The sequence below is a fragment of the Leguminivora glycinivorella genome, chromosome 24 (genome assembly GCF_023078275.1).
Source record: "Leguminivora glycinivorella isolate SPB_JAAS2020 chromosome 24, LegGlyc_1.1, whole genome shotgun sequence".
In the NCBI taxonomy this organism is placed as follows: domain Eukaryota; kingdom Metazoa; phylum Arthropoda; class Insecta; order Lepidoptera; family Tortricidae; genus Leguminivora; species Leguminivora glycinivorella.
In genome coordinates this window covers 3,200,758-3,224,608 of record NC_062994.1, presented here as the reverse complement: position 1 = coordinate 3,224,608, position 23,851 = coordinate 3,200,758, and the positions used below count along the sequence as shown (strand labels likewise).

Here is a 23,851-nt window from a genome sequence, read left to right as displayed (position 1 = left end):
GAAACACTTATATGGAAATATATCCCACCACCTCGGAGGTAAAAGGCCCTATTTGCAAACAGCTATGCAAAACTGGCCTATATGACAAGTCCCGTGTTATAAGAAAATACAAATTAAATATTTACGTAGCTTAAGTCAATTTTGACTTTAAAAAATGTTAATAGTAAAACATTACATTGTAAATAATGAAAATTATTTGCAAATAAAAATATTGCTACAGGACGGATTCGATATCATTATCACAACATAAATATCTAAATTTCATGGTACAGTCGACTACAAAGAGATGTATCCATTTTTTCACTTTATTACAATGCAATAAGGTGAAAAAGTGTATACATCTCTTTGTAGTCGACTGTACATAAGGCATTAAATATAGATGCGGACTAACAGCCGAAAATATGTATTCACAACCTTAACGTATAAGCAATAAAGTCGTGTGTACATTCTGGCACTTTGTTCGCATCTATGTAGGGTGTTACCAAATTAATCACGGATATTTTAAGGGACGTTAAGTAACATAAAAAAAAATAACTTTCACTAGAAATGAAATACATTACGATACAAGTGCGTAAAAAAGGAAGTTCGAAACGAGTGACGATAAATTAAAACACGACCGAAGGGAGTGTTTTAAATCGACACGAGTTACCTTTTCGCACGTGTATCGTACGACGTTTTTCAGTACAGATGAGCCTCCGAAGTTTCGACCTGGCATATAATGAACCACTTCTCGCACTAGTGCGTAAAAAAAAACACCATCTGTACTGAAAACTAAATTTTCGCTTACATGTTCTTAACAAAAAAAATATTTTGATTTATTTTCTGAATAGCCATCCCCTATAATGTAATTGCCTGTCAGGATGTATAACACTGTCCTTCATGTGTTAAAAGTGTTCAGAGAGATCTCATTTAATTATTTTATTAAGCCGTAAAAATATCTGTGACTGATTTGGTAACACTTTATATTTAATACTGTACTACTAGATACATATTTGTAAAACTAAACTTATGCTAAATATGACTGAATGAGGTGTTCCTACATTAGACCGACATACATACATATTTTTAATTTGGTAATTTAAAGCAAAAAAATATTTCTTCGATGTTTCGTAACCAGTTACAAAACAGTATTAAATTCGATTGTAACTGGTTACGAAATTGAATTTTTCTGACATTTAGTGAATGCTAATGACATTTTTGACAATATATCAAATACATTTTATTTAGAGATAGGTTTAATATTTTTGAATTTTCGTTGTTTGTTTTTGACTATTAATTCATTGGTCAATGCTTAGAACACAAAACATGATAATAATATGAATATTGAATATATTACAAAATGTGGCTAAACATAAATTGCGAAAATATCACAATTTTGTATAATAATAAGGAACACCTAAGTTTATTTTAATATCATTATTAATTCGTTTCCCGACTATCCGCTACTTAATCTATTCGATGTCTTTGAAACCGACAAAAAGCGTTTAAATTGTGATAAAATGTTATTTTCTATCTATTAGGTATCTATTTGAACATACCTTCTTATTGTAAACATTATTATAGATTTTTACATTAAGAAGCTATGCAATAGAACTGTTCATATTTGAGGTTGCCAATACTTTTTCATACTAAGTAAAAACAAGAAATAAAAAAAAAACATTAGAACTCTAATTTTTCACTCAAAGTCATTGAATTCTTAATTACTGATACTATTAAATGGCGATTACTTTTGTGATGTTTTGTTTCTTTCAAATTCTAAATCTTAAAGTTCGTTACAACCCGCCCCCGACGATAAAACTTTTTCCAGTTTATTTTTGACCTTTTGTTACAGCTGACCTTTATTTTTGCAGTCAAGATTTTTAAATCTCTTTTTATTTTGTCTTCTAAATCATTTTATAATAAGCGTCAAAAAGATTTGAATTTGTAAGAATAACTATGATATGATAGATACCCTTTTCATTATTTTTGTAGTTTTATTATATTATCGAAAAATAGGAAATTACAGAATCATCTACTATGCTGCCTGAATGGCTCTCGCGCGCGAGGTTGATCACTATGGCGTCATATGAAGACTACGGCGTGACGTCAAGGCAATGGCGTTAAGTCAAGTCCATGGCGTCATCGTGACTGTCATGAGGTTGGTAATCTATTTAGCTAGTATGCGAATACCCAGTATTAGTATAAGGGCCACTATACAGCGAACTGCCGGAATGACGTCGCGTCTGCGCGCTAGTAAATAGGCGATGGCGTCAACTGAAGTCTATGGCGTCACATCGTCTGAGGTTGGTTTAGCTAGTATTAGAACCCCACTAGTATAAGGGCCTCTGTACAGTGAGCTGCCAGTGGTTCTTGCCGCGATGAAGTGTATGGCGTCCACTGAAGTCTATGGCGTCATGCGGTTGGTTTAGCTAGTATGCGAATACCCAGTATTAGTATAAGACCCACTGTACAACGAACTGCCAGACTGGTTCTTGCCGCGATGAAGTGTATGGCGTCCACTGAAGTCTATGGCGTCATGCGGTTGGTTTAGCTAGTATGCGAATACCCAGTATTAGTATAAGACCCACTGTACAACGAACTGCCAGACTGGTTCTTGCCGCGATGAAGTGTATGGCGTCCACTGAAGTCTATGGCGTCATGCGGTTGGTTTAGCTAGTATGCGAATACCCAGTATTAGTATATGGTCCACTGTACAACGAACTGCCGGAGTGGCTCTTGCCGCGTCTGCGCGCTAGTATGAAGGCGATGGCGGCAATGACACACGCCATTAAAATAACGCCAGCGATGCAAATGCCTATGGCGAAGTTGCGCTGCGATATGCAGATCTCGTCTTCTTTCTGAAAGAACAAATTTTGGGTAAGCTTAGTATAATATGCAAACAGTTTCATTGCGTACATCGATGCACACATTTTCATTTTAGTAAGTATATTTTGTGTTTATTTGCGAATAATCCGTTTTAATAGAATTGTAAGTGATTAGACCTAGGTAGTGAAATGATATAAATTTATCAAGATTACTAGTTTTAAGATGACGGGGTGGTTAAAGTAAAAATAAAGCCTCCCCCCATCCTCCTGGTTGAAAAGAACAAAAAGTCATAGGTATAAAGTGCCGCGATCAAGATCAAGTCTGCAATTTTGCCTGCCTGGCCAATACAATAGTACATTACGATACAAGTGCGTAAAAAAGGATTTCCTTTTCGCACGTGTATCGTACAACATTTTTCAGTACAGATGAGATGAGCCTCCGAAGTTTCGACCTGGCATATAATGAACCACTTCTCGCACTAGTGCGTAAAAAAACCGCCATCTGTACTGAAAATGTTATTTTTAACTCAAGCTTCGATAAAATTTATTGTAACCCTTGCACAGCCGTGACTATCAAAATCGTTGCCGACTTAGCTTGGTCTGACTAATTGTAAGTACTGACCTTTTCAGTTGTAACCTCGTTGTCAAGCGAGTCTTGCTCGTTGACGTAAAGCCCAGAGAAGACTTCGACAGTGGCTGGTGAGCCTTCTTCTTGACGCCGCACGCGTCGCTTGTGGGAACAGGGCTCCTGTAACGTTAATACATAAAATGTAAGTCATCATCATCCTCCTCACAGGAGCGTGGGGTCTGCTTTGACTAATCCCAAGCGTAGGTGGGTAGTCTTACGAATGCGACTGCCATCTGACCTTCCAACCCGAAGAGATGCTAGGCCTTATTGGGATTAGTCCGGTTTCCTCACGATGTTTTCCTTCACCGAAAAGCGGCTGGCATAAATGTAAGCACCTATACTTGGATTATTAAACCTTTTTTTTTTTAATATTGGGGACGCCTTACACAGATCAACTTAGCCCCAAACTAAGCAACGCTTGTACTATGGGTGCTAAGCGACGATATACATACTTAAATAGATAAATACATACTTATATACATAGAAAACATCCATGACTCAGGCAGGAACAAATATCTGTGCTCATCAAACAAATAAATTCCCTTACCGGGATTCGAACCCAGGACCGCGGCTTAGCAGGCAGGGTCACTACCGACTGAGCCAGACTGGTCGTCAACGTCTTTATTATTAAATAATGAATAGCATGAATAAAGTGATAGGCCAGGTCCTCACAGAGCGAGCAGCGTCGTGAGGCAATTCCCTTGCTCGGCCAACGGTTCATATAGATGTGTCTCTGCCGAGGCAGAGCGTGAGTTCCCTCGGCCAAACAACTTGCCTCGGATGCTACAAATGGCGCAGTTTCACCTCGTATGTGTAATACAGACTAAGCAGTGTAAGGGAACTTGCGTGCCAAGTACGACACATATGCGTTATAACTTATTTGAAATGAAATGAAATGAAATGAAATGAAATGAAATATTTATTTTCCAAGTAGGCATATTACAATGCGCTTATGAACGTCAAATAAAACTACGCCGGCTCTAACCCTACGCCTCAGCCTCGAGAAGATTTCAGTCCCCCCTCAGTTGGAGGAGGGTATCCACTATGGGACCGGCAAGAAACTCGGCGGGCCACTTCTTTTCAAAACATTACATCTTATATTTAACATGCATTAAAAAAAAACAAGATACAATTTAATAAGCAAAAGTATTCATAAAAAAAAATTAACACAAGAAATTATACAAAGTACAAAGCTATTATCTTATACTATTAAACGAGCAATTCTTGTATATTTATTTATTTATTTATTTATTTATTTATTTATTTATTTATATATACCGACGATCTCGGAAACCGCTCTAACGATTTCGCTGAAATTTGTTTTGTGGGGGTTTTCGGGGGTGAAAAATCGATCTAGCGTAGCCTTAGATCCCGGAAAACGCGAATTTTCGAGTTTTCATGAGTTTTTCTTTCGCATTTGTAAACGTAAAATATGGTCCTTAATTTCGCCGCGCGCGCATCGATTCCGCTTAGCTCAGTCGCACGAGGTCGGTCTAATGTACGCAGATAGATCGTAGGTGTCAGGGTTTCGAATCCCGGTCAGAAATTAAGTTTTTGTTTTTTGTCTTTTGTTTTTGTATTTATAAGAGTTTTTTTTTTATCTAAAGACGTGATATATTAAAATAGAACCGAGCGAAGCTCGGTCGCCCAGATATTGATTATTAATAAGAGATGTTAGAGATGTATAGAGTCTCTAAGTGTCAAAGTACATCTAAAAAAATTATACATGAAGAAAAAAACCGAATAACTAAAATAACTTTAGAGTTGTAAAAGACTCTTGTTGTCTTAAGCAAAGGAAAAAAAAATATATGTATACTTAATCTACTTCTACTATGAAAATACTCAGTCGGTAGGATGATTAAAATCGCACAAGCACTTCACAAGTATACTACACACTAGCGGTGCAAGGGAACTTGTGTGCCGGGAACGACACATATGCGTTACAACACATGTATTTAAATAATAGGTGGGCACTGACACAGTCCGTTGGATGGTTCAAATCGTACAGTTTGACTTCGCACTTGTAATACACATTAGCGGTGTAAGGGAACTTGGGTGCCAAGTACGATACGTATGCGTCACAACTTATTTGTGCGTTCCATGTTTAAAGGGTCTTTAAGAGTAAAATAATCGATAAAAAGGACCATATTAGAACCCTTGACACCCAAGGATACTTTGGCCATGAAAAGTCTTGTTTAGGGGTTAATACTCACACATTCGGTAAGATGATTCAAGCACACTCGCAGTATAAGGCAACTTGTGTACCAAGAACCAAGAACGACACCATATGCGTCAAATACTTACACAGTCGGTAGGATGATTCAAGTCGCACAGTTTAACTTCACAAGTGTAATAGACATTAGCGGTGTAATGTCAGGGAACTTGTGTGCCAAGAACGACACATATGCGTCAAATACTTACACAGTCGGTATAATGATTCAAGTCGCACAGTTTGACTTCGCACGTGTAATACACACTAGCGGTGTAAGGGAACTTGTGTGCCAAGAACCAAGAACGACATATGCGTCAAATACTTACACAGTTGGTAGGATGATTCAAGTCGCACAGTTTAACTTCACAAGTGTAATAGACATTAGCGGTGTAATGTAAGGGAACTTGTGTGCCAAGAACGACACATATGCGTCAAATACACATTCGGTATAATGATTCAAATCGCACAGTTTGACTTCACACGTGTAATACACACTAGAAGTATAAGGGAACTTGTGTGCCAAGAACCAAGAACAACATATCGTCACTACTTAAAAAAAATCTCGTATCTCACGCTGTTCCTCAAAGTTAAAACGAAGTAAGTCTATATGCATTCCGTACATACTTACTACCATTTTTTTTCATTGACAGAAGAAGATACAAGTTTTTTTAAAAGTAGTGACGATAAGCGTCAAATACTTACACAGTCGGTAGGATGATTCAAGTCGCACAGTTTAACTTCGCAAGTATAATACACGCTAGCGGTGTAAGGGAACTTGTGTGCCGGGAACGACACGCGTGCGTCCTGTCGCTCGTCACCGTACTGGAACATGCCCATTATCTCGCCATCTAGCGGGCAACTGAAACAGAAATTGTGATCATTTCATTTTCAGTGACACGATGGGAAAAGGAAGTAACTAGAAGACTATCTATACCTATAGACTATAAAACTCCGGCAAGAAATCATAACATTAATGTTAGTACATATTACCTACATGCCTAATTATATTTATCACATTTTGATACAATTTTGCCCTTACACGAAACAAAGATAGATCGGGACGTCTGTTTCTCTATAAAGATCCCGACGAATTGAGAATCTCCTCCTTTTTTGAAGTCGGTGAAAATACCCGTGAGAGATAAATTCAAAGTCCGCGATAGACCGAGACAGAAACGTCTCTGTTTCCAAATACTTGTAGGCCCATCAGCGATCAAACTCTGCTGTTTTTCTAGAGATCACTGGGGTTAGTAGATATACATATTATAAAAGCGATATTTGCCTTTTAATCTGCCATCACTGATGAAAGGCTCTGCGCAACCTAGTCAGTTAGTATAAGTAATAGAAAACTCAAAGAAATCAAGCCCGAATTATCTCTGATTTTAAGAATCAATCAATGACTAGTAAAATAACTAAGTAAATAAAATAAATAAATATTATAAGACGTAAACACAGATTGACCGAGTCCCACGGTACCTAAGCTCAAGAAGGCTTGTGTTGTGGGTAATCAGACAACGATATATATAATATACAAATACTTACATAGAAAATATCCATGACTCAGGAACAAATACCTGTGCTCATCACACAAATAAATGCCCTAAGGGCCGGTAACCGGGATTCGAACCCGGGGCCGCAGCCTAGCAGGCAGGGTCACTACACGCAAGGCCAGACCGGTCGTCAAAGTATGTATAATATTTAATATTTACCCGTCATCAGCGATTAGGCTCTGCTCTGCCCAGCCCAGTCCGTCTCTCACGGAACACTCGGAAACGAGACCAAAGCGTTTCCGTTTCTAAACACTTCACTGTAGTTATTGGCAGAAATCTTACCCATCATGAAATAAGGAAGTATTTAACTATTTACCCGTCATCAGCGATTAGGCTCTGCTCTGCCCAGCCCAGTCCGTCTCTCACGGAACACTCGGAAACGAGACCAAAGCGTTTCCGTTTCTAAACACTTCACTGTAGTTATTTGCAGAAATCTTACCCATCATGAAATAAGGAAATAAGTATTTAACTATTTACCCGTCATCAGCGATTAGGCTCTGTTCTGCCCAGCCCAGTCCGTCTCTCACGGAACACTCGGAAACGAGGAGACCAAACCGTTTCTGTTTCTCCAGAGACACCACTAGGGTTAGCGTGTCGCCGATCCGTACGTTGGACGCCACCTGAAACGTATTTAATTAATTTAGTAATACCTTGGTAATACTTAGTTAAGGTAAAGTCGCCGTGAATAGAACTTGTGAACAATGTAAACAAACCTTGTAGTCAAAATGTATTTAATTTGCATTCTGTCATCAGGTACTGGCTAAATCCATGTGTTATTTAATCAATTCATATCACATTATGATCCTCAACCTTTAAAATAATAAAATTGTGCTAAAGTATTGATATTTTATTGTAATGGTTTGTTTACATTGTTGACAATTTCTATTGGCAGCGATTTTAATTTTTAAATTAAAGGAAAAATAGAAAATTCACACCTCCGGCAGGACCCGAACCTGCGACCTCTGGCTTTGCTGGAGCCATCACGCTTCCAACTTCGCCACGGAGGCCTGATGGATGTGTGCGAATTTATCCATGCATTCCCTCAATTCTTAAATAGGGTGGTGGGTACTTTCTACTCTTTTTTTCTAAGCTGTAATGTGTAGCTTAACTAATCCGGGCCACACCTCGGACACTGGCGATTAAATATATGAAAGAGGCGCGTTCCTAGCACGCAGTCTAAGCTCGTGTAGGTGAACGCGTACTATGCTTGTATGAGTGAAATATGACAGGTCGACTGTTCGCGTCTTTGACAGGCGGTGAGGTAACCGAGAGGGGATGGGCGGCACTTTCAGCGGGAAGCGGGAGTGGTTATACTGTACGATAGTACTCATTATTATACTGTGTCCGGGCTAAGAAAATCTCGTAGGTACAAACTATCCAAATTGAAAATGGGCATCAAATACCTGTTTATCTTTCGGGTCCCCTTTGTAAATTTTCATCGTAACGGACGGCAGCAGACCGGAGTCTTCATCGAAATCCTCTCTGAAATAATAAAATTATACGTCACATATGTGACGTTACCTAGGTAAAGGGACCTTATTGTCGATGGCGCTTACGTCCCGCGGCGTCGTATTTGTACACGAACATCGCTCATAACGACGTAAGCGCCATCGACAATAAGGACCCAGATAATGTCACATATATGCGGTTTTATTCTGAACTAATATTTGGATTGGGTCGAGAAGAAAAATATCGAAAGAGACAGGTGTAATCAGGGGAGGCTCATTCCGCGATTCTTTCGCCGAGCTACAAAGTACATGCCGGCGGCCGCGCACTCGCGGCCCATTCAGTGGTGACGAAATTTGCGCGGCGCAATACAACTCAATGTCGGCTGCTCGCGTGCGGTCCGTTTGTTGATGTAAGTAGGTAAGAATTATGAAAGGCGGCATTTTGTGAACATCAAAGCAGTGAGCCTTCTGTGCTCGTACTATTATATATTCTGTGAAGTGTGTCTGTTCAAGAGTCAAGAACTCAAGAAGTTGTTGAACTTACTGTTCTTCAGAAGTGTTGGAACTGACAGCATCTGCTCTAGGGTAGATATGGAACTGTGCCAGGTCCCCCCTTCTGTATCTACATCTGCACATGATACCATCGACCCTGGCCAGTTATCAGATGATCTAGTGATGATGAGATTAGTAGGTACTCTTAACTTACTGTTCTTCAAGAGTGTTGGAGCTAAGAGCTGATGCTCTAGGGTAGATATGGAACTGAGCGAGGTCCCTCCTTCGGTATCGGCACCTGACGTGATACCCGCGACCCTGGCCAGTGATCATATATACTAGTGATGATGAGATTACTAGGTAATCTTAACTTACCGTTCTTCAAGAGTGTTGGAACTAAGAGCTGATGCTCTAGGGTAGATATGGAACTGAGCCAGGTCCCTCCTTCTGTATCGGCACCTGACGTGGTACCCGCGACCCTGGCCGGTGACGAGGCGGAGGTGGGGCTGGACGATGATGTTGTTGAAGTATTCGACGGTGCCATCGTCCTGGAAAGAGAGAGAATTTGAAATTGAGAATTTTTGTGGTATAGATTAGGGATGTCACGAATGTCGCATGTGTCACATTCGCGAATGCGAATGCGAATGCGAATGCTAATGTGCGAATGCGAATATCGCTGAATTTCATAAAAAACCAAAATAAAAACCAAGCAATCACCAACAACCCGCTAGGTAAAAATGCTTACTATTGGTCAAAATGCCGAGTACGAACTTCACGCCGTAATGGCCGCTGTACACATATGGCCAACGGTTCCACCAACCCTTTGTGAAACCCCTCGGCCAAGATAAGAACCGCTGTTTACACATTGGCGAACCAATCACTTGGCATTGGCTCTTCATGAAAGATGGACGTGGAATGGAAAAGTCTAGGAAATTCTAGGTCATAGACGTTGTCAGAAAAAATTGATTAATAAATAATAACCCCGTAGTAAAATTAAATTATTTGAAATATTAACAATTTTTTTAATATTCTGATAAGAACATTTATCTTTTTTAGGAAATACATTAAACATTTGCAAGGTTATTTTATTTCCTAAAATCTACACTATTATTGGCATAGATAAACTTATTATTTTCGTAAATATTTCACTACTGTCCTCTCTGACGGCTGACGACCAACTGAATGAAGCGCCAACGTGTAAACGCAGTTGGCCATTGGCGCCAAGATCCTTTGATGTGTGGACAAAAAACTGACACCAATCGGTTGGCCGGCAAGCGCAAGCGCCAGCTGCCAACTTACGGCCAAGTAGCCCTCTACACGCTTGGCCAAGGGGGCTGGTGGAACCGTTGGCCATATCAGCCATATGTGTACAGCGGCCATAACGAATTTGACCTATCTGCGCATGCGCGAGTCGACAGTCGACAAGTAGCAATTGGAGCGGCCGGCGCGGGCGAGGAACAAGCTGCGACTTGCACATATTCTCATTCGCAAATGTCAATGCAAATGTTTAAAATAATGCGAATCATTCGCATATGCGAATGCGAATGCAAATATTCGTAACATCCCTAGTACGGTATGGATGTGGAATTTTTGTGAATGTTGACGTCAAACGCCGCAGATATGCAGTCTGGCTCTGTCGCGCCAGTATGCAAGAGCGATAGAGGTAGATTACATTTCTGCGGCGTCTGGTGTCGCAGAAATTTATGTCCGAAATGCCATTTGATATTTGCCAGTCGCTTTTCGGTGAAGGAAAACATCGTGAGGATACCGGAATAATTCCAATAACGTCTAGTTTACCCTTCGGGTTGGAAGGTTAGGCGGCAGTCACTTTCGTAAAAAAACTAGTGCCTACGACAAATCCTGGGATTAGTTGTCAAAGCGGACACTAGGCTCCCATGGATAACGCAAGGAGGATGATGATGAAATTCCAAGACAAAATTCTGATTGAATGGTCCTTCCTTGCACCACTGTAGGTACCTAAGGAAAATATGTAACGTCGAATATTAATAATTTCAATAGGAAGTTTTTAATTAATAAAATAAGACTTCGATATGATTGAATCGGTTGTAAGGTGGCTGTTAAGTCAGCGATATTTTTATGGTAAAATGGAAATCATAGATAACGGTCCAACAATTTATTAGTAATATAAGCTTTATTACTCATAACACCCGGCTCACTATTTCCAATTCCATTTCTATTACACCATATTTTATAATAATCCCATTAAATCATCGTTTTTAACCCAAGGCAAGGTTAAGGTCCATGTGAAACTAATAATTTCATCAGAAGCTTGAAAATCTAAATACTAACATTCCAATAAATAGAAATACAACTCAACTCTGTCCACAACAAAATAAACTTCATTTTTCTTCATCGAAGTATTTCTATCAAATTGTTTTTATACAAAAACCAACTTAAGAAAAGTAACCTAAAAATCTCTTAATAATAAAGTATTTTTTTCCGTAACGGTGATGTTTTTTAGTCAAATTGTTTTTAAACTAAAACTAAGTTAACAAAACCATCTCAAAAAGCTACTAGCTAGGTAGTAATAAAGTTTAATTCGTTTTAAATCTCAGTTTTTAGTTTTAATTTACATTGTTTCGTTGTGGTCACGCGAGTTAGCGTTTCTTCACGGGCCTTGTTCTATAATTTGTTCTGTTATCTCTGGATTTTTTGGTCATTTGTTAAGATTTTATTTACTTGTACAAAAATATCCGTAATCTAGGTACATACCTACTATTTAACGAACAAACATTAATATTATAAATACGTACTTAGGTAAATAGGTACTCTTTTATATTAAAAGCCCAGGCGCTGCCGGTGAGCAAACTAAAGCTGCCAGTTTTCAAAATTCCTTAGTGTTAGGAAGGGAACGAGCATTTAATACCTCGGGAGAAGCAGGCGTCCATAGGCTGCGGAAAGTGCTTAACATCCGTCCGTCTATAATCGTTGACCCCGAGGTAATATAAAAAAAACGCGAAGATTTTACTTTCAACAGATTTTTTTCATTTCGCGCCCTTCTCTACTGATAACGTGGATTGTGTCTAAGTAGGTACTCTAAGTTTATGTCAATAAAATAAATCAATAAATAATACATATTGGGGGACACCTTAGCTTGTACTATGGGTGCTAGGCGACAATATACCTACTTACTTAAATAGATAAATACATACTTATATAGAAAACATCCATGATTCAGGAACAAATTTAATATCTGTGTTCATTACACAAATAAATGCCCTTACCGGCTTAGCAGACAGGGTCACTAGTCACTACGCGCTAGGCCAGGCCTGTTGTCAATAAATATCTTAGGTATGTCTTCGTAGGTATATTTATAATTTATAGTTCTACCCACGAATTATTAATTATGTCACATCCTGATCCCGACAAAACTGAGTCACCAGAAATTCAAATTCCGAACGGTTTTTTCCGTCGTGCGCTCGCGCAGGAAGTGACGTGACGTCACATCCACCCATTGTGTCTAATAACATTATTAAGTAATATTATAGGTTTAAACTAAGTACTTCCTGAAGATACGTCTTACTGCAAAGGGGTAGGGTCTATATTCCATTTTTATCACACTTCCTCGAAATAGTACATTACGAAATTAGCTTCGTTTTAAGAACTGTCAAAACGATTTTATAATATGGCATTAATATGGAATTACTATGAAATACTGAGGAGTGACGTCACGGTCAATTCATTTACTTTATATCTTTCTCTTTGACTTATTAAATACAAATTATGTTTAAACATAACTACTGTTGTAGCACGACCAAGTTTCCCACGCGTAACGCAGGTAGACGGTTCCGCCGGCCCTTCCGATTCCAACGGTACCGCACCATTGTTTCTACATTGCGATGGCCGGCCACTGCAGATGCGCGGGTCCAGCGTCCCGTTACTCAGGAAGGAAGCGTCGCTTTCACCCACGCCGTCGGGTGGTATAAAAGCCCGCCGGGACACATCCCAAATCAGTTGACATCCCAGTCTGCTCCTAACTAGGACCTTACTCTAGGCCTAAGATAGCTCCTTGCTAAGTACGGAGAAAGCCCGTTCCGATCACACATTGCGTAAACCCCTGCGTTTGGCGTAAGGTCGCAATTCCGATCACACACGGAGAGTCTTCTACTAGCAAGGCGTGAGCCCGGTTCGGAGTACGTCTCGTTACGTCACCTCTTTTCGGTACACCCGCTACCGTCGCGTCCATAGTCAAAGTGAAGTTCAGTGAAAGCAACAGTGTACAGTGCTAGATATACCACTCACGGCATTCGTGTTACTTAGTGTTACTAGACTACATTGTATAAGACTATTTGTGTAAACCTGCGTGTAACTCTTGTGTTGTCTAAATAAATCCAATTGGAATCGTTGTTGTTGTTTTGTTAAGCCAGGCCTGAACCCTCACCATCTTATAAGAGTGTCGACTTATTGGGACCCTCAACCCAATTAGTCTGCGCTCGGTAAAGGGAACAACATCACCCCTTTACCGCCTTTTACAACTGGCGCCCAACGTGGGGCCCTGGCTTCAGAACCCAGAACACGAGCACAACACAGAGCGAAGATGGCCCTCACGATGACCGAAGAACAGCTCCAGCGCATCATCGCAGCTCTGGCACCGGCAAGCAGACAAGGGTCATTCGCACGATGCAACGCAGTATACGACGGGACTGGCGAAAACGAGGCTGCAGAGACTTTTCTCGCAGCTATCAACGTGTACAAGAAAATCGAGAACATTGACGACGAGAACGCTCTGGAAGGGCTTACCCTCCTTTTAAAAGGAGACGCCGCTGTCTGGTGGGAAGGTGCCAAGTCAGACATCAAGTCCTGGACGGATTTTGAGAATCGGCTTCGGCACGCGTTCGCCCCGAAAATACCAGCGGACATCCTGTATCAGAGGATAATAGAACTCAAGCAGGATGCGAAGACCCCCACTGAGAAGTTCGTCGCAAAGAAGAGGGCACTCATAGCCCAGCTGCCTGCACCAATCCCACCGGAGACCCATCAACTCCATATGATTTATGGTCAGCTACACTTGAATATACGGGAAATGGTGCCAAGAAGCGCTTTCAAATCGATCGACGAACTTCTGAAACTCGCACGGAGCGCTGAAGAAATCCTATTGGAAAAGAAGACGAGCTGGGAAGAAAATGTTGCCTCAGTACCTTCAAACAACGAACGGAACACTTCAGGCCGACAACGCTGCGAGTACTGTGATAAGAACGGGCACGCCGAAGCAGATTGTCGCACAAAGAAGCGGCAACAACAAGAGATAAGCTCAACTGCAGGGGGAGATGTGAGCAAGGTTGCTCCATCAGCACCGGTTGGCATCAGTTGCTACGGATGCGGCAGACCCGGCGTCGTTCGCAGCAAGTGTCCTAATTGCTGCAGAAATACAAATCCAGGAGACCAGAGCGTCGGCCTATATTCTTGGGCCCCAAGCGTCCCTGGTGAAATAGGGCCAAGTACTACAAAAGTTGAATTAGGCTACACGCTAATTCCCTCAACGGAAGAAAGAAAAGAAGCATTAGACAAGAATAGTCAGGAAGCTTTGAAGTTGCAGGCACGTGATCCAGGAGTGGTCATTCCAGCTCATGCAGAGCGTGCCAAACTTGCACCAAAACAAGATAGCTCTGACGTAAAGTCACAACGTCAGCTCGCATCATGCATAGTCACTCGGAATAGTGACTGTCCGGAGAAGATTAAACCTCCCCAAGATGCAGCGTTTGCGCTATATCATGAAGAGGTGGTGGCCCCTACGGAACCACCACTCCAACCACTCACAAACTTCAAGAAGAAGACTAAGAAGCCCAAGGGGCATGCCAAAGCAAAATCGATGGAAAAGACGAAGTGCTACCTCGTGCTGGCTCCTCGCCGGGACGTCGTCGGATCCAGAGGGGGAGACTGTAGCACGACCAAGTTTCCCACGCGTAACGCAGGTAGACGGTTCCGCCGGCCCTTCCGATTCCAACGGTACCGCACCATTGTTTCTACATTGCGATGGCCGGCCACTGCAGATGCGCGGGTCCAGCGTCCCGTTACTCAGGAAGGAAGCGTCGCTTTCACCCACGCCGTCGGGTGGTATAAAAGCCCGCCGGGACACATCCCAAATCAGTTGACATCCCAGTCTGCTCCTAACTAGGACCTTACTCTAGGCCTAAGATAGCTCCTTGCTAAGTACGGAGAAAGCCCGTTCCGATCACACATTGCGTAAACCCCTGCGTTTGGCGTAAGGTCGCAATTCCGATCACACACGGAGAGTCTTCTACTAGCAAGGCGTGAGCCCGGTTCGGAGTACGTCTCGTTACGTCACCTCTTTTCGGTACACCCGCTACCGTCGCGTCCATAGTCAAAGTGAAGTTCAGTGAAAGCAACAGTGTACAGTGCTAGATATACCACTCACGGCATTCGTGTTACTTAGTGTTACTAGACTACATTGTATAAGACTATTTGTGTAAACCTGCGTGTAACTCTTGTGTTGTCTAAATAAATCCAATTGGAATCGTTGTTGTTGTTCTGTTAAGCCAGGCCTGAACCCTCACCATCTTATAAGAGTGTCGACTTATTGGGACCCTCAACCCAATTAGTCTGCGCTCGGTAAAGGGAACAACATCACCCCTTTTACCACCTTTCACACTGTCCATATTTTTTTTCTAATTAAATATGTGGTGCTTTATTTCGTGCACTGCATAAAATATTTTATTTTAAGTATAGGAAACTAGCCTATTTCCTTTTCGCACGTGTGTCGTACGACGTTTTTAGGGTTCCGTAGTCAACTAGGAACCCTTATAGTTTCGCCATGTCTGTCTGTCCGTCCGTCCGTCCGTCCGTCCGTCCATCCGTCCGTCCGCGGATAATCTCAGTAACCGTTAGCACTAAAAAGCTGAAATTTGGTAACAATATGTATATGTACCCCCCTACATGTAAAGTGGGGGCTGATATTTTTTTTCATTCCAACCCCAACGTGTGATATATTGTTGGATAGGTATTTAAAAATGAATAAGGGTTTACTAAGATTGTTTTTTGATAATATTAATGTTTTCGGAAATAATCGCTCCTAAAGGAAAAAAAAGTGCGTCCCCCCCCCCCCTCCGCCGGTTTTTCATTATAAATGGCCCTCTGAAATTTCGAACTGACAAAATGACCCACTAGTACTAGTGCTATAAAAAAGCACCATCTGTATTGAAAAAGATCTTTTTTTTGTGTAGATGTACTAATAGTTATTTGTTATACAAGGGGGCAAAGTTGTATTTTAACGCCGAGTGTGGAATTGAAAAACGAGCAAGTGAAAGGATTCTATAGTTGAACCAGGAGCGAACCGAGTGGTTCGAGAATAGAATCATGAACTTGTGAGTTTTTTAACACACGAGAAGTAAAATACATTTGCACCCGAGTGTAACACAAAACTTTTCCCCTCACTATAGCGAGGAAACTACAACTGTAAAAGGTGGTAAAAGGGGTGATGTTGTTCCCTTTACCGAGCGCAGACTAATTGGGTTGAGGGTCCCAATAAGTCGACACTCTTATAAGATGGTGAGGGTTCAGGCCTGGCTTAACAGAACAACAACAACGATTCCAATTGGATTTATTTAGACAACACAAGAGTTACACGCAGGTTTACACAAATAGTCTTATACAATGTAGTCTAGTAACACTAAGTAACACGAATGCCGTGAGTGGTATATCTAGCACTGTACACTGTTGCTTTCACTGAACTTCACTTTGACTATGGACGACGGTAGCGGGTGTACCGAAAAGAGGTGACGTAAAGAGACGTACTCCGAACCGGGCTCACGCCTTGCTAGTAGAAGACTCTCCGTGTGTGATCGGAATTGCGACCTTACGCCAAACGCAGGGGTTTACGCAATGTGTGATCGGAACGGGCTTTCTCCGTACTTAGCAAGGAGCTATCTTAGGCCTAGAGTAAGGTCCTAGTTAGGAGCAGACTGGGATGTCAACTGATTTGGGATGTGTCCCGGCGGGCTTTTATACCACCCGACGGCGTGGGTGAAAGCGACGCTTCCTTCCTGAGTAACGGGACGCTGGACCCGCGCATCTGCAGTGGCCGGCCATCGCAATGTAGAAACAATGGTGCGGTACCGTTGGAATCGGAAGGGCCGGCGGAACCTTCTACCTGCGTTACGCGTGGGAAACTTGGTCGTGCTACAGTCTCCCCCTCTGGATCCGACGACGTCCATAGTCAAAGTGAAGTTCAGTGAAAGCAACAGTGTACAGTGCTAGATATACCACTCACGGCATTCGTGTTACTTAGTGTTACTAGACTACATTGTATAAGACTATTTGTGTAAACCTGCGTGTAACTCTTGTGTTGTCTAAATAAATCCAATTGGAATCGTTGTTGTTGTTCTGTTAAGCCAGGCCTGAACCCTCACCATCTTATAAGAGTGTCGACTTATTGGGACCCTCAACCCAATTAGTCTGCGCTCGGTAAAGGGAACAACATCACCCCTTTTACCACCTTTTACAACTGGCGCCCAACGTGGGGCCAGTTGTGAAAGCGGTTAAGGGGTGATGTTGTTCCCTTTACCGAGCGCAGACTAATTGGGTTGAGGGTCCCAATAAGTCGACACTCTTATAAGATGGTGAGGGTTCAGGCCTGGCTTAACAGAACAACAACAACGATTCCAATTGGATTTATTTAGACAACACAAGAGTTACACGCAAGTTTACACAAATAGTCTTATACAATGTAGTCTAGTAACACTAAGTAACACGAATGCCGTGAGTGGTATATCTAGCACTGTACACTGTTGCTTTCACTGAACTTCACTTTGACTATGGACGCGACGGTAGCGGGTGTACCGAAAAGAGGTGACGTGACGAGACGTACTCCGAACCGGGCTCACGCCTTGCTAGTAGAAGACTCTCCGTGTGTGATCGGAATTGCGACCTTACGCCAAACGCAGGGGTTTACGCAATGTGTGATCGGAACGGGCTTTCTCCGTACTTAGCAAGGAGCTAGCTTAGGCCTAGAGTAAGGTCCTAGTTAGCTCCTTGCTAAGTACGGAGAAAGCCCGTTCCGATCACACATTGCGTAAACCCCTGCGTTTGGCGTAAGGTCGCAATTCCGATCACACACGGAGAGTCTTCTACTAGCAAGGCGTGAGCCCGGTTCGGAGTACGTCTCGTCACGTCACCTCTTTTCGGTACACCCGCTACCGTCGCGTCCATAGTCAAAGTGAAGTTCAGTGAAAGCAACAGTGTACAGTGCTAGATATACCACTCACGGCATTCGTGTTACTTAGTGTTACTAGACTACATTGTATAAGACTATTTATGTAAACTTGCGTGTAACTCTTGTGTTGTCTAAATAAATCCAATTGGAATCGTTGTTGTTGTTCTGTTAAGCCAGGCCTGAACCCTCACCATCTTATAAGAGTGTCGACTTATTGGGACCCTCAACCCAATTAGTCTGCGCTCGGTAAAGGGAACAACATCACCCCTCACAACGCAAAAAATGTGTTTATCACTGCTTCCAGTAGTTGCACAGGTGGTAAATCATCTTAATTTATTACTAGATTCACCTACTTTTATAAATTTTAAAGCAGTTAATTTGACTTTATTCAAGGTCAAATTACTTTACCCACTAGTGAATAAAATGCGTTTTTACCCGCTGGCATTAAAGGACAAAACACGTGTTTCCGAGCTAGTGAGGGGAAAACTTACATGCCAGGGCACGTAGCCGAATGGCACAAACGCTCACGAAACGAAACGCTCGTAGATATCTATCTCTATCGCTCTTGCGTATTGGCGCGACCGAGGCAGACTATCTAACGCGGCGTTTCGTTTTCGTTTCGCGTCGCAGAAATGCCATTCGGATACGGCGCCAGTTCATTTGCCAGTTGTACGCGACTGGCATGCCAATTATGCGAGCTACGCGCCTGTGTATCGCAGGCCTTATTCTGAGTTGAATATTTTTTTTTTTATTTATTTATTGAAAACAAAGATTACAGTTATACAGTTTCTAGTTTTTTCGCCAAACTTACGTTTAACGGCGAAATGAAGCACTCATTTTCAAAGTTAGTACCTTAAATTATATTAAAAGACTTATTCTAGTGTTAATAGATAATAATATCTTATGAATTACTAATGGCGCTTTTCATTAACGCTTTAAAAACCTGAATTAGCCAAAAAATCGCTGTCCCTATCTGTCATGTTGACTTATGTATATGTGAGAAAGGGACCAAGCACCCCTTTAATTAATCAGTTTGCTATTTTATATAACAGGCCCCGTAGCCGAATGGCATTTCTCCGACGCCAAACGAAAGCGATACGCCGCTGGCTCTGTCGCGCCAATACGCAAGCGCGATAGAGATAGATATCTACTAGCGCTTCGTTTCGTGAGCGTTTCGTGAGCGATTGTGCCATTCGGCTAGCCACCCTGGTCTTGGTCTCGTTAAAGGTATTCTTTCCCCTCCCTCGATTCTGATACAGAGGACAATCACATTCACTTGAATGGCCGCGACTTTTAGATAACCACTGGCTACCTACTACCGCGTTGTGAAAGATTCTAAACTAAGATGTCAACCGTTGATAAAAAGACAATCTAAACTTGAGTAATATGTGGAAATAAGTTCATTTACAACTAGCTTTTGCCCACGGCTTCGCTCATGTTAGACACTGAGAGAAAATACAACCAGTTTTCATGTTCGTTCAACAAGTTTTTTGGTTAAAATAGCGCCTACGTGCTCTTTGGTTCAAACAACAAGCTACTTGTCATTTGAATCGGCTATATATTTGAATCAACAAGTCGATTTTATAAAAACAACCTGACACATATTGTTTTAAACATACGTTTGGCTGATTCAAACGGATAAACCGCAACAAGTCGAACTTGTTAAATTCACAATGCAAATTTCTCTCAGTGGAAAGAGACAAAAAGCAGCCTATGTCACTCTCCATCCCTTCAACTATATCTACTTAAAAAATCACGATAATTCGTCGTTTCTTTTTGCCGTGAAAGACGGACAAACAAACAGACACACACACTTTCCCATTCATTATTAGTATGGATTATTCTATTTTTGATGCAAGCATTTATTGCTGACGCTAACTACATTTATATACTTATCAACGGACTTATACTTATCAGTTTTGTTGTAGAATGGGGTGAGTTGGGTCAAATAGACTTTAGAACGTCTAAAGTTTGTTTTTTACATGTGGCACGAAATTTTTTTAATAAAAATCTTATAGCGGGACGTCTTTAGTTTATCTTTTCTACGGGCGACTCTCGTCTCGTTGAAGCAATTTGTAATAACCCCAAAAATTAGGCTGCTTTTTTTTGTTAACAAACTACTCTAATTGGGGGGACCCAAGTTCTGAAAATGCCCATATGATTACGCGCCATTCTGCGGAATTTCGTTAGAACTAATTTCTTCATACTATACTGACCTGTATGTGGTACACCAGATTAATAGCGCCCTCTTGACAATAGTTATATATTATGTTAATACTTTTGACGACCGGTCTGGCGCAGTCGGTAGTGACCCTGCCTGCTACGCCGCGGTCCCGGGTTCGAATCCCGGTAAGAGCATTTATTTGTGTGATGAGCACAGATATTTGTTCCTGAGTCATGGATGTTTTCTATGTATATAAGTATTTGTATATTATATATATCGTTGTCTGAGTACCCACAATACAAGCCTTCTTGAGCTTGGGCTCAGTCAATCTGTATAAGAATGTCCTATAATATTTATATTTATTTATATTTATCAATAAGAAATATTCGTAGATCGATCGAATCGACGAATCGATCGACGATCGAATAAATCGATATCTAGATGTTATTTCAGGGAAAACGCGCATTTTTGAGTTTAAAATGTTTTCCTAGCACGGTCTCCTAGACACAGATAATAATATCGTCACTACTTTAAAAAAATCTCGTATCCTCATGCTTCTCCTCAAAGTTAAAACGCAGTAAGTCTATATGCATTCCATACATACTTACTACAATTTTCTTTTCATTGACCGACGAAGATACAAGTTTTTTTAAAAGTAGTGACGATATATTTTTTTAAATCTATGCGCCTTAGTGCGTTTTCACATTACCCGATCCGATATCGGATGTATGACCCATATCCCATACATTTAGGCCGCCATTTTTGATTTTTGCCATAGAAATCCTTCCTACATTACATCCGATTTCGGATCGGATAATGTGAAAATGCACATAGTCTTTAAAGGCTATATGTACACAGTAGCCGTTCATTGCAGTGGGTGTGAGTGACCTTTACGCGGCCTTGTGTGGGCGAGCCGGTTTGTGAGTACGGGTGGAAAGTACTTGCGAACTTATTAAAATAAATAAATAAATAAATATTGGGGACACCTTACACAGATCAACTTAGCCCTAAACTAAAGCTTGTACTATGCGTGCTAAGCGACGATATACATACTAAAATAGATAAATACATACATATACATAGAAAACATCCATGACTCAGGAACAAATATCTAAGGGATATATATTAAGGGTTTTATTTTAAATTTAATATTGTCTAACTAAAAAATAAAGAAAAGCAAAGCGCTGGTAGCCTAGCGGTAAGTAACGTGCGACTTTCGTTCCGGAGGTCGCGGGTTCGAGTTTTTCGGAATTTATGTGTGAAATGTCATTTGATATTTGCCAGTCGCTTTTCGGTGAAGGAAAACATCGTGAGGAAACCGGACCTAATTCCAATAAGGTCTAGTTTAGGTACCCTTCAGGTTGGAAGGTCAGATGGCCTACGCCAAATATTGGGATTAGTTGTCAAACCCCGTGTGGTGACGGGTTAAGAATTTCACCACCCCCTTTCTTCCCGTGGGTGTCGTAGAAGGCGACTATGGGATATGGGTTAAATTGTGGCGTTAGGCGAGAGGCTGGCAACCTGTCACTGCAATGTCACAGTTTCGTTTTCTTTCAACCCCTTATTTGCCAAGAGTGGCACTGAGACTTTAGTAGTTTCATGTGCTCTGCCTACCCCATCATGGGATATAGGCGTGATTGTATGTATGTATGTATGTAGTTGTCAAAGCGGACCCCAGGCTCCCATGAGCCGCCAAATGCCGGGATAACACAAGGAGGAGGATTGTCTAAAGAATGGGCTGCGTGACAGATATTTCGTTTTTAAATTAAGTTTTAACGGTGACTAGTGTGACTACAGGTTTTTTATATAGAAAATATTAGGTCAGTTTCATAGAAAATTAGAACTTTGCGTCTTTTTCTAGTAACAAAATTATTTAATAAGCTTCGTGCCCGGGGTGGGGGGGGGGGTGTCACGTGGTAAAGGCCCAGGCCCCGGGGGGGGGGGAGTCACGTGGTCTATTTGTATGGATAACCTAGGCTCCAGGGGGAGGTCATGGGGGTCTTGACCCCCATGACCTCCCCCTGGATCCGCACATGGCTATATTAGGCTGCGTTTCTTTTTAACTTAAATAAATTTAAGAAGTAAGTATAATTTAGCTTGCTTGACTCAAATAAACATATTACAAAGCAAATAGACAAATCAAATCTTGTAAAAGAACCAAATATGTGTCCTAAGTAAAGTCGTAAAACGGTCACGAAAAATGCATAAAGCTCAAAATTGACCGGAACTATTTAAGGAAACGTTACTGCGTCTAACAATAGTAACAATAGACCATAAACACCATAGACCAGTCACGACTTTTGGCTCGGTTCGAAATTTAGCATACGTCAAATAAGCTGTAGATGACTCTATTAATCACTATTTCGCATAGAAACGACCCGATTCGGACAATAACATAGTCAAAAATTAGCTGTAGATACGATAAGAATATGGTCAGATTCGGACAATAACATAGTCAAAAATTAGCTCTAGATACGATAAGAATATGGTCCGATTCGGACAATAACATAGCCAAAAATTTGCTCTCGATACGATATGGACTTTAATAAGTGCCAAGCCTTTACCAAGTGGACCCCCCCTCCCCCGGGGCCTGGGCCTTTACCACGTGACCCCCCCTGGGCACGAAGCTGGATCCACGCTTGGGAAATACCGCAGGCGATAATTCATTTGCATCGGAGCGGTTGGTCAAATGGCTGCTAACAGTGCTAACTTAGCTAGAACGCTTTTTTGACGTATCTTAAGTTAGAATCGGGCCTTTTGTGCACCAATATTAATGACAACTGTACCTCTATCAGTTCGCTGACCTTAATTCCTTTTTGGTCATTAGCTTTTGGGTATTTCCTTTTTATTTATGGTTATTGTGAATTCGATTATGACACTAGGTGATGAGAAAAAATGCTACGAGGAATAATATTGTTCTGTTCAATTCATAGGAACTCTAAGAATTCGGCTAAAAAGAAACTTTCTAATTAGTTCGGAACTATGGGAGTTAAACTTTAACAAAACCTTAGAGCGGACATACATTTATAATAAAACCATGATTATTATTTTCAGATCAGTGTATTTTATCTTTGATTTATTAATCTCTTTATAAAGTTTATTTATTAACAATTTAATAAGGTAATAAAACTTAAATAACAAATAAATAACAAGCTAATTCTAAAACAATAATAAAACAATTTAAAATTAAATTAAAAGCTAATCTAAAAACTAATCTAAACTAAAATATATCTAAGAAGGGCCCCCGCGGCATTGTGCCAAAGATGCTGGCAGCATTTCCTCGCTGAATAGCAATGCTTATGCGTTGCGAGAGAAATCTGCCAGTGTTATATTTGATTCTATATCTGAATCCAAGATTTCCAATAC

General features: G+C 41.1%; 1 protein-coding gene across 2 annotated transcripts in view; it reads right to left on the bottom strand.

Annotated features, from left to right (window-relative positions):
• Nucleotides 1–650: 650 nt before the first annotated feature.
• LOC125238573 (cuticlin-4) overlaps nt 651–23,851 on the bottom strand; it is a 98,218-nt gene continuing 75,017 nt past the window's right edge. Inside the window, exons 5-11 of one of the 2 annotated variants that reach the window (XM_048145912.1) lie at nt 9,591–9,679; nt 9,346–9,429; nt 8,595–8,673; nt 7,669–7,811; nt 6,347–6,503; nt 3,427–3,552; nt 651–2,837 (exon numbers count right to left, since the gene is read on the bottom strand). In XM_048145912.1, the coding sequence (XP_048001869.1) occupies nt 2,649–2,837; nt 3,427–3,552; nt 6,347–6,503; nt 7,669–7,811; nt 8,595–8,673; nt 9,346–9,429; nt 9,591–9,679 (867 nt within the window). In that variant the 3' untranslated portion in view covers nt 651–2,648. Of the gene's footprint in view, nt 2,838–3,426; nt 3,553–6,346; nt 6,504–7,668; nt 7,812–8,594; nt 8,674–9,345; nt 9,430–9,506; nt 9,680–23,851 lie in introns of both variants that reach the window. The other variant, XM_048145913.1, reaches the window with a different exon arrangement.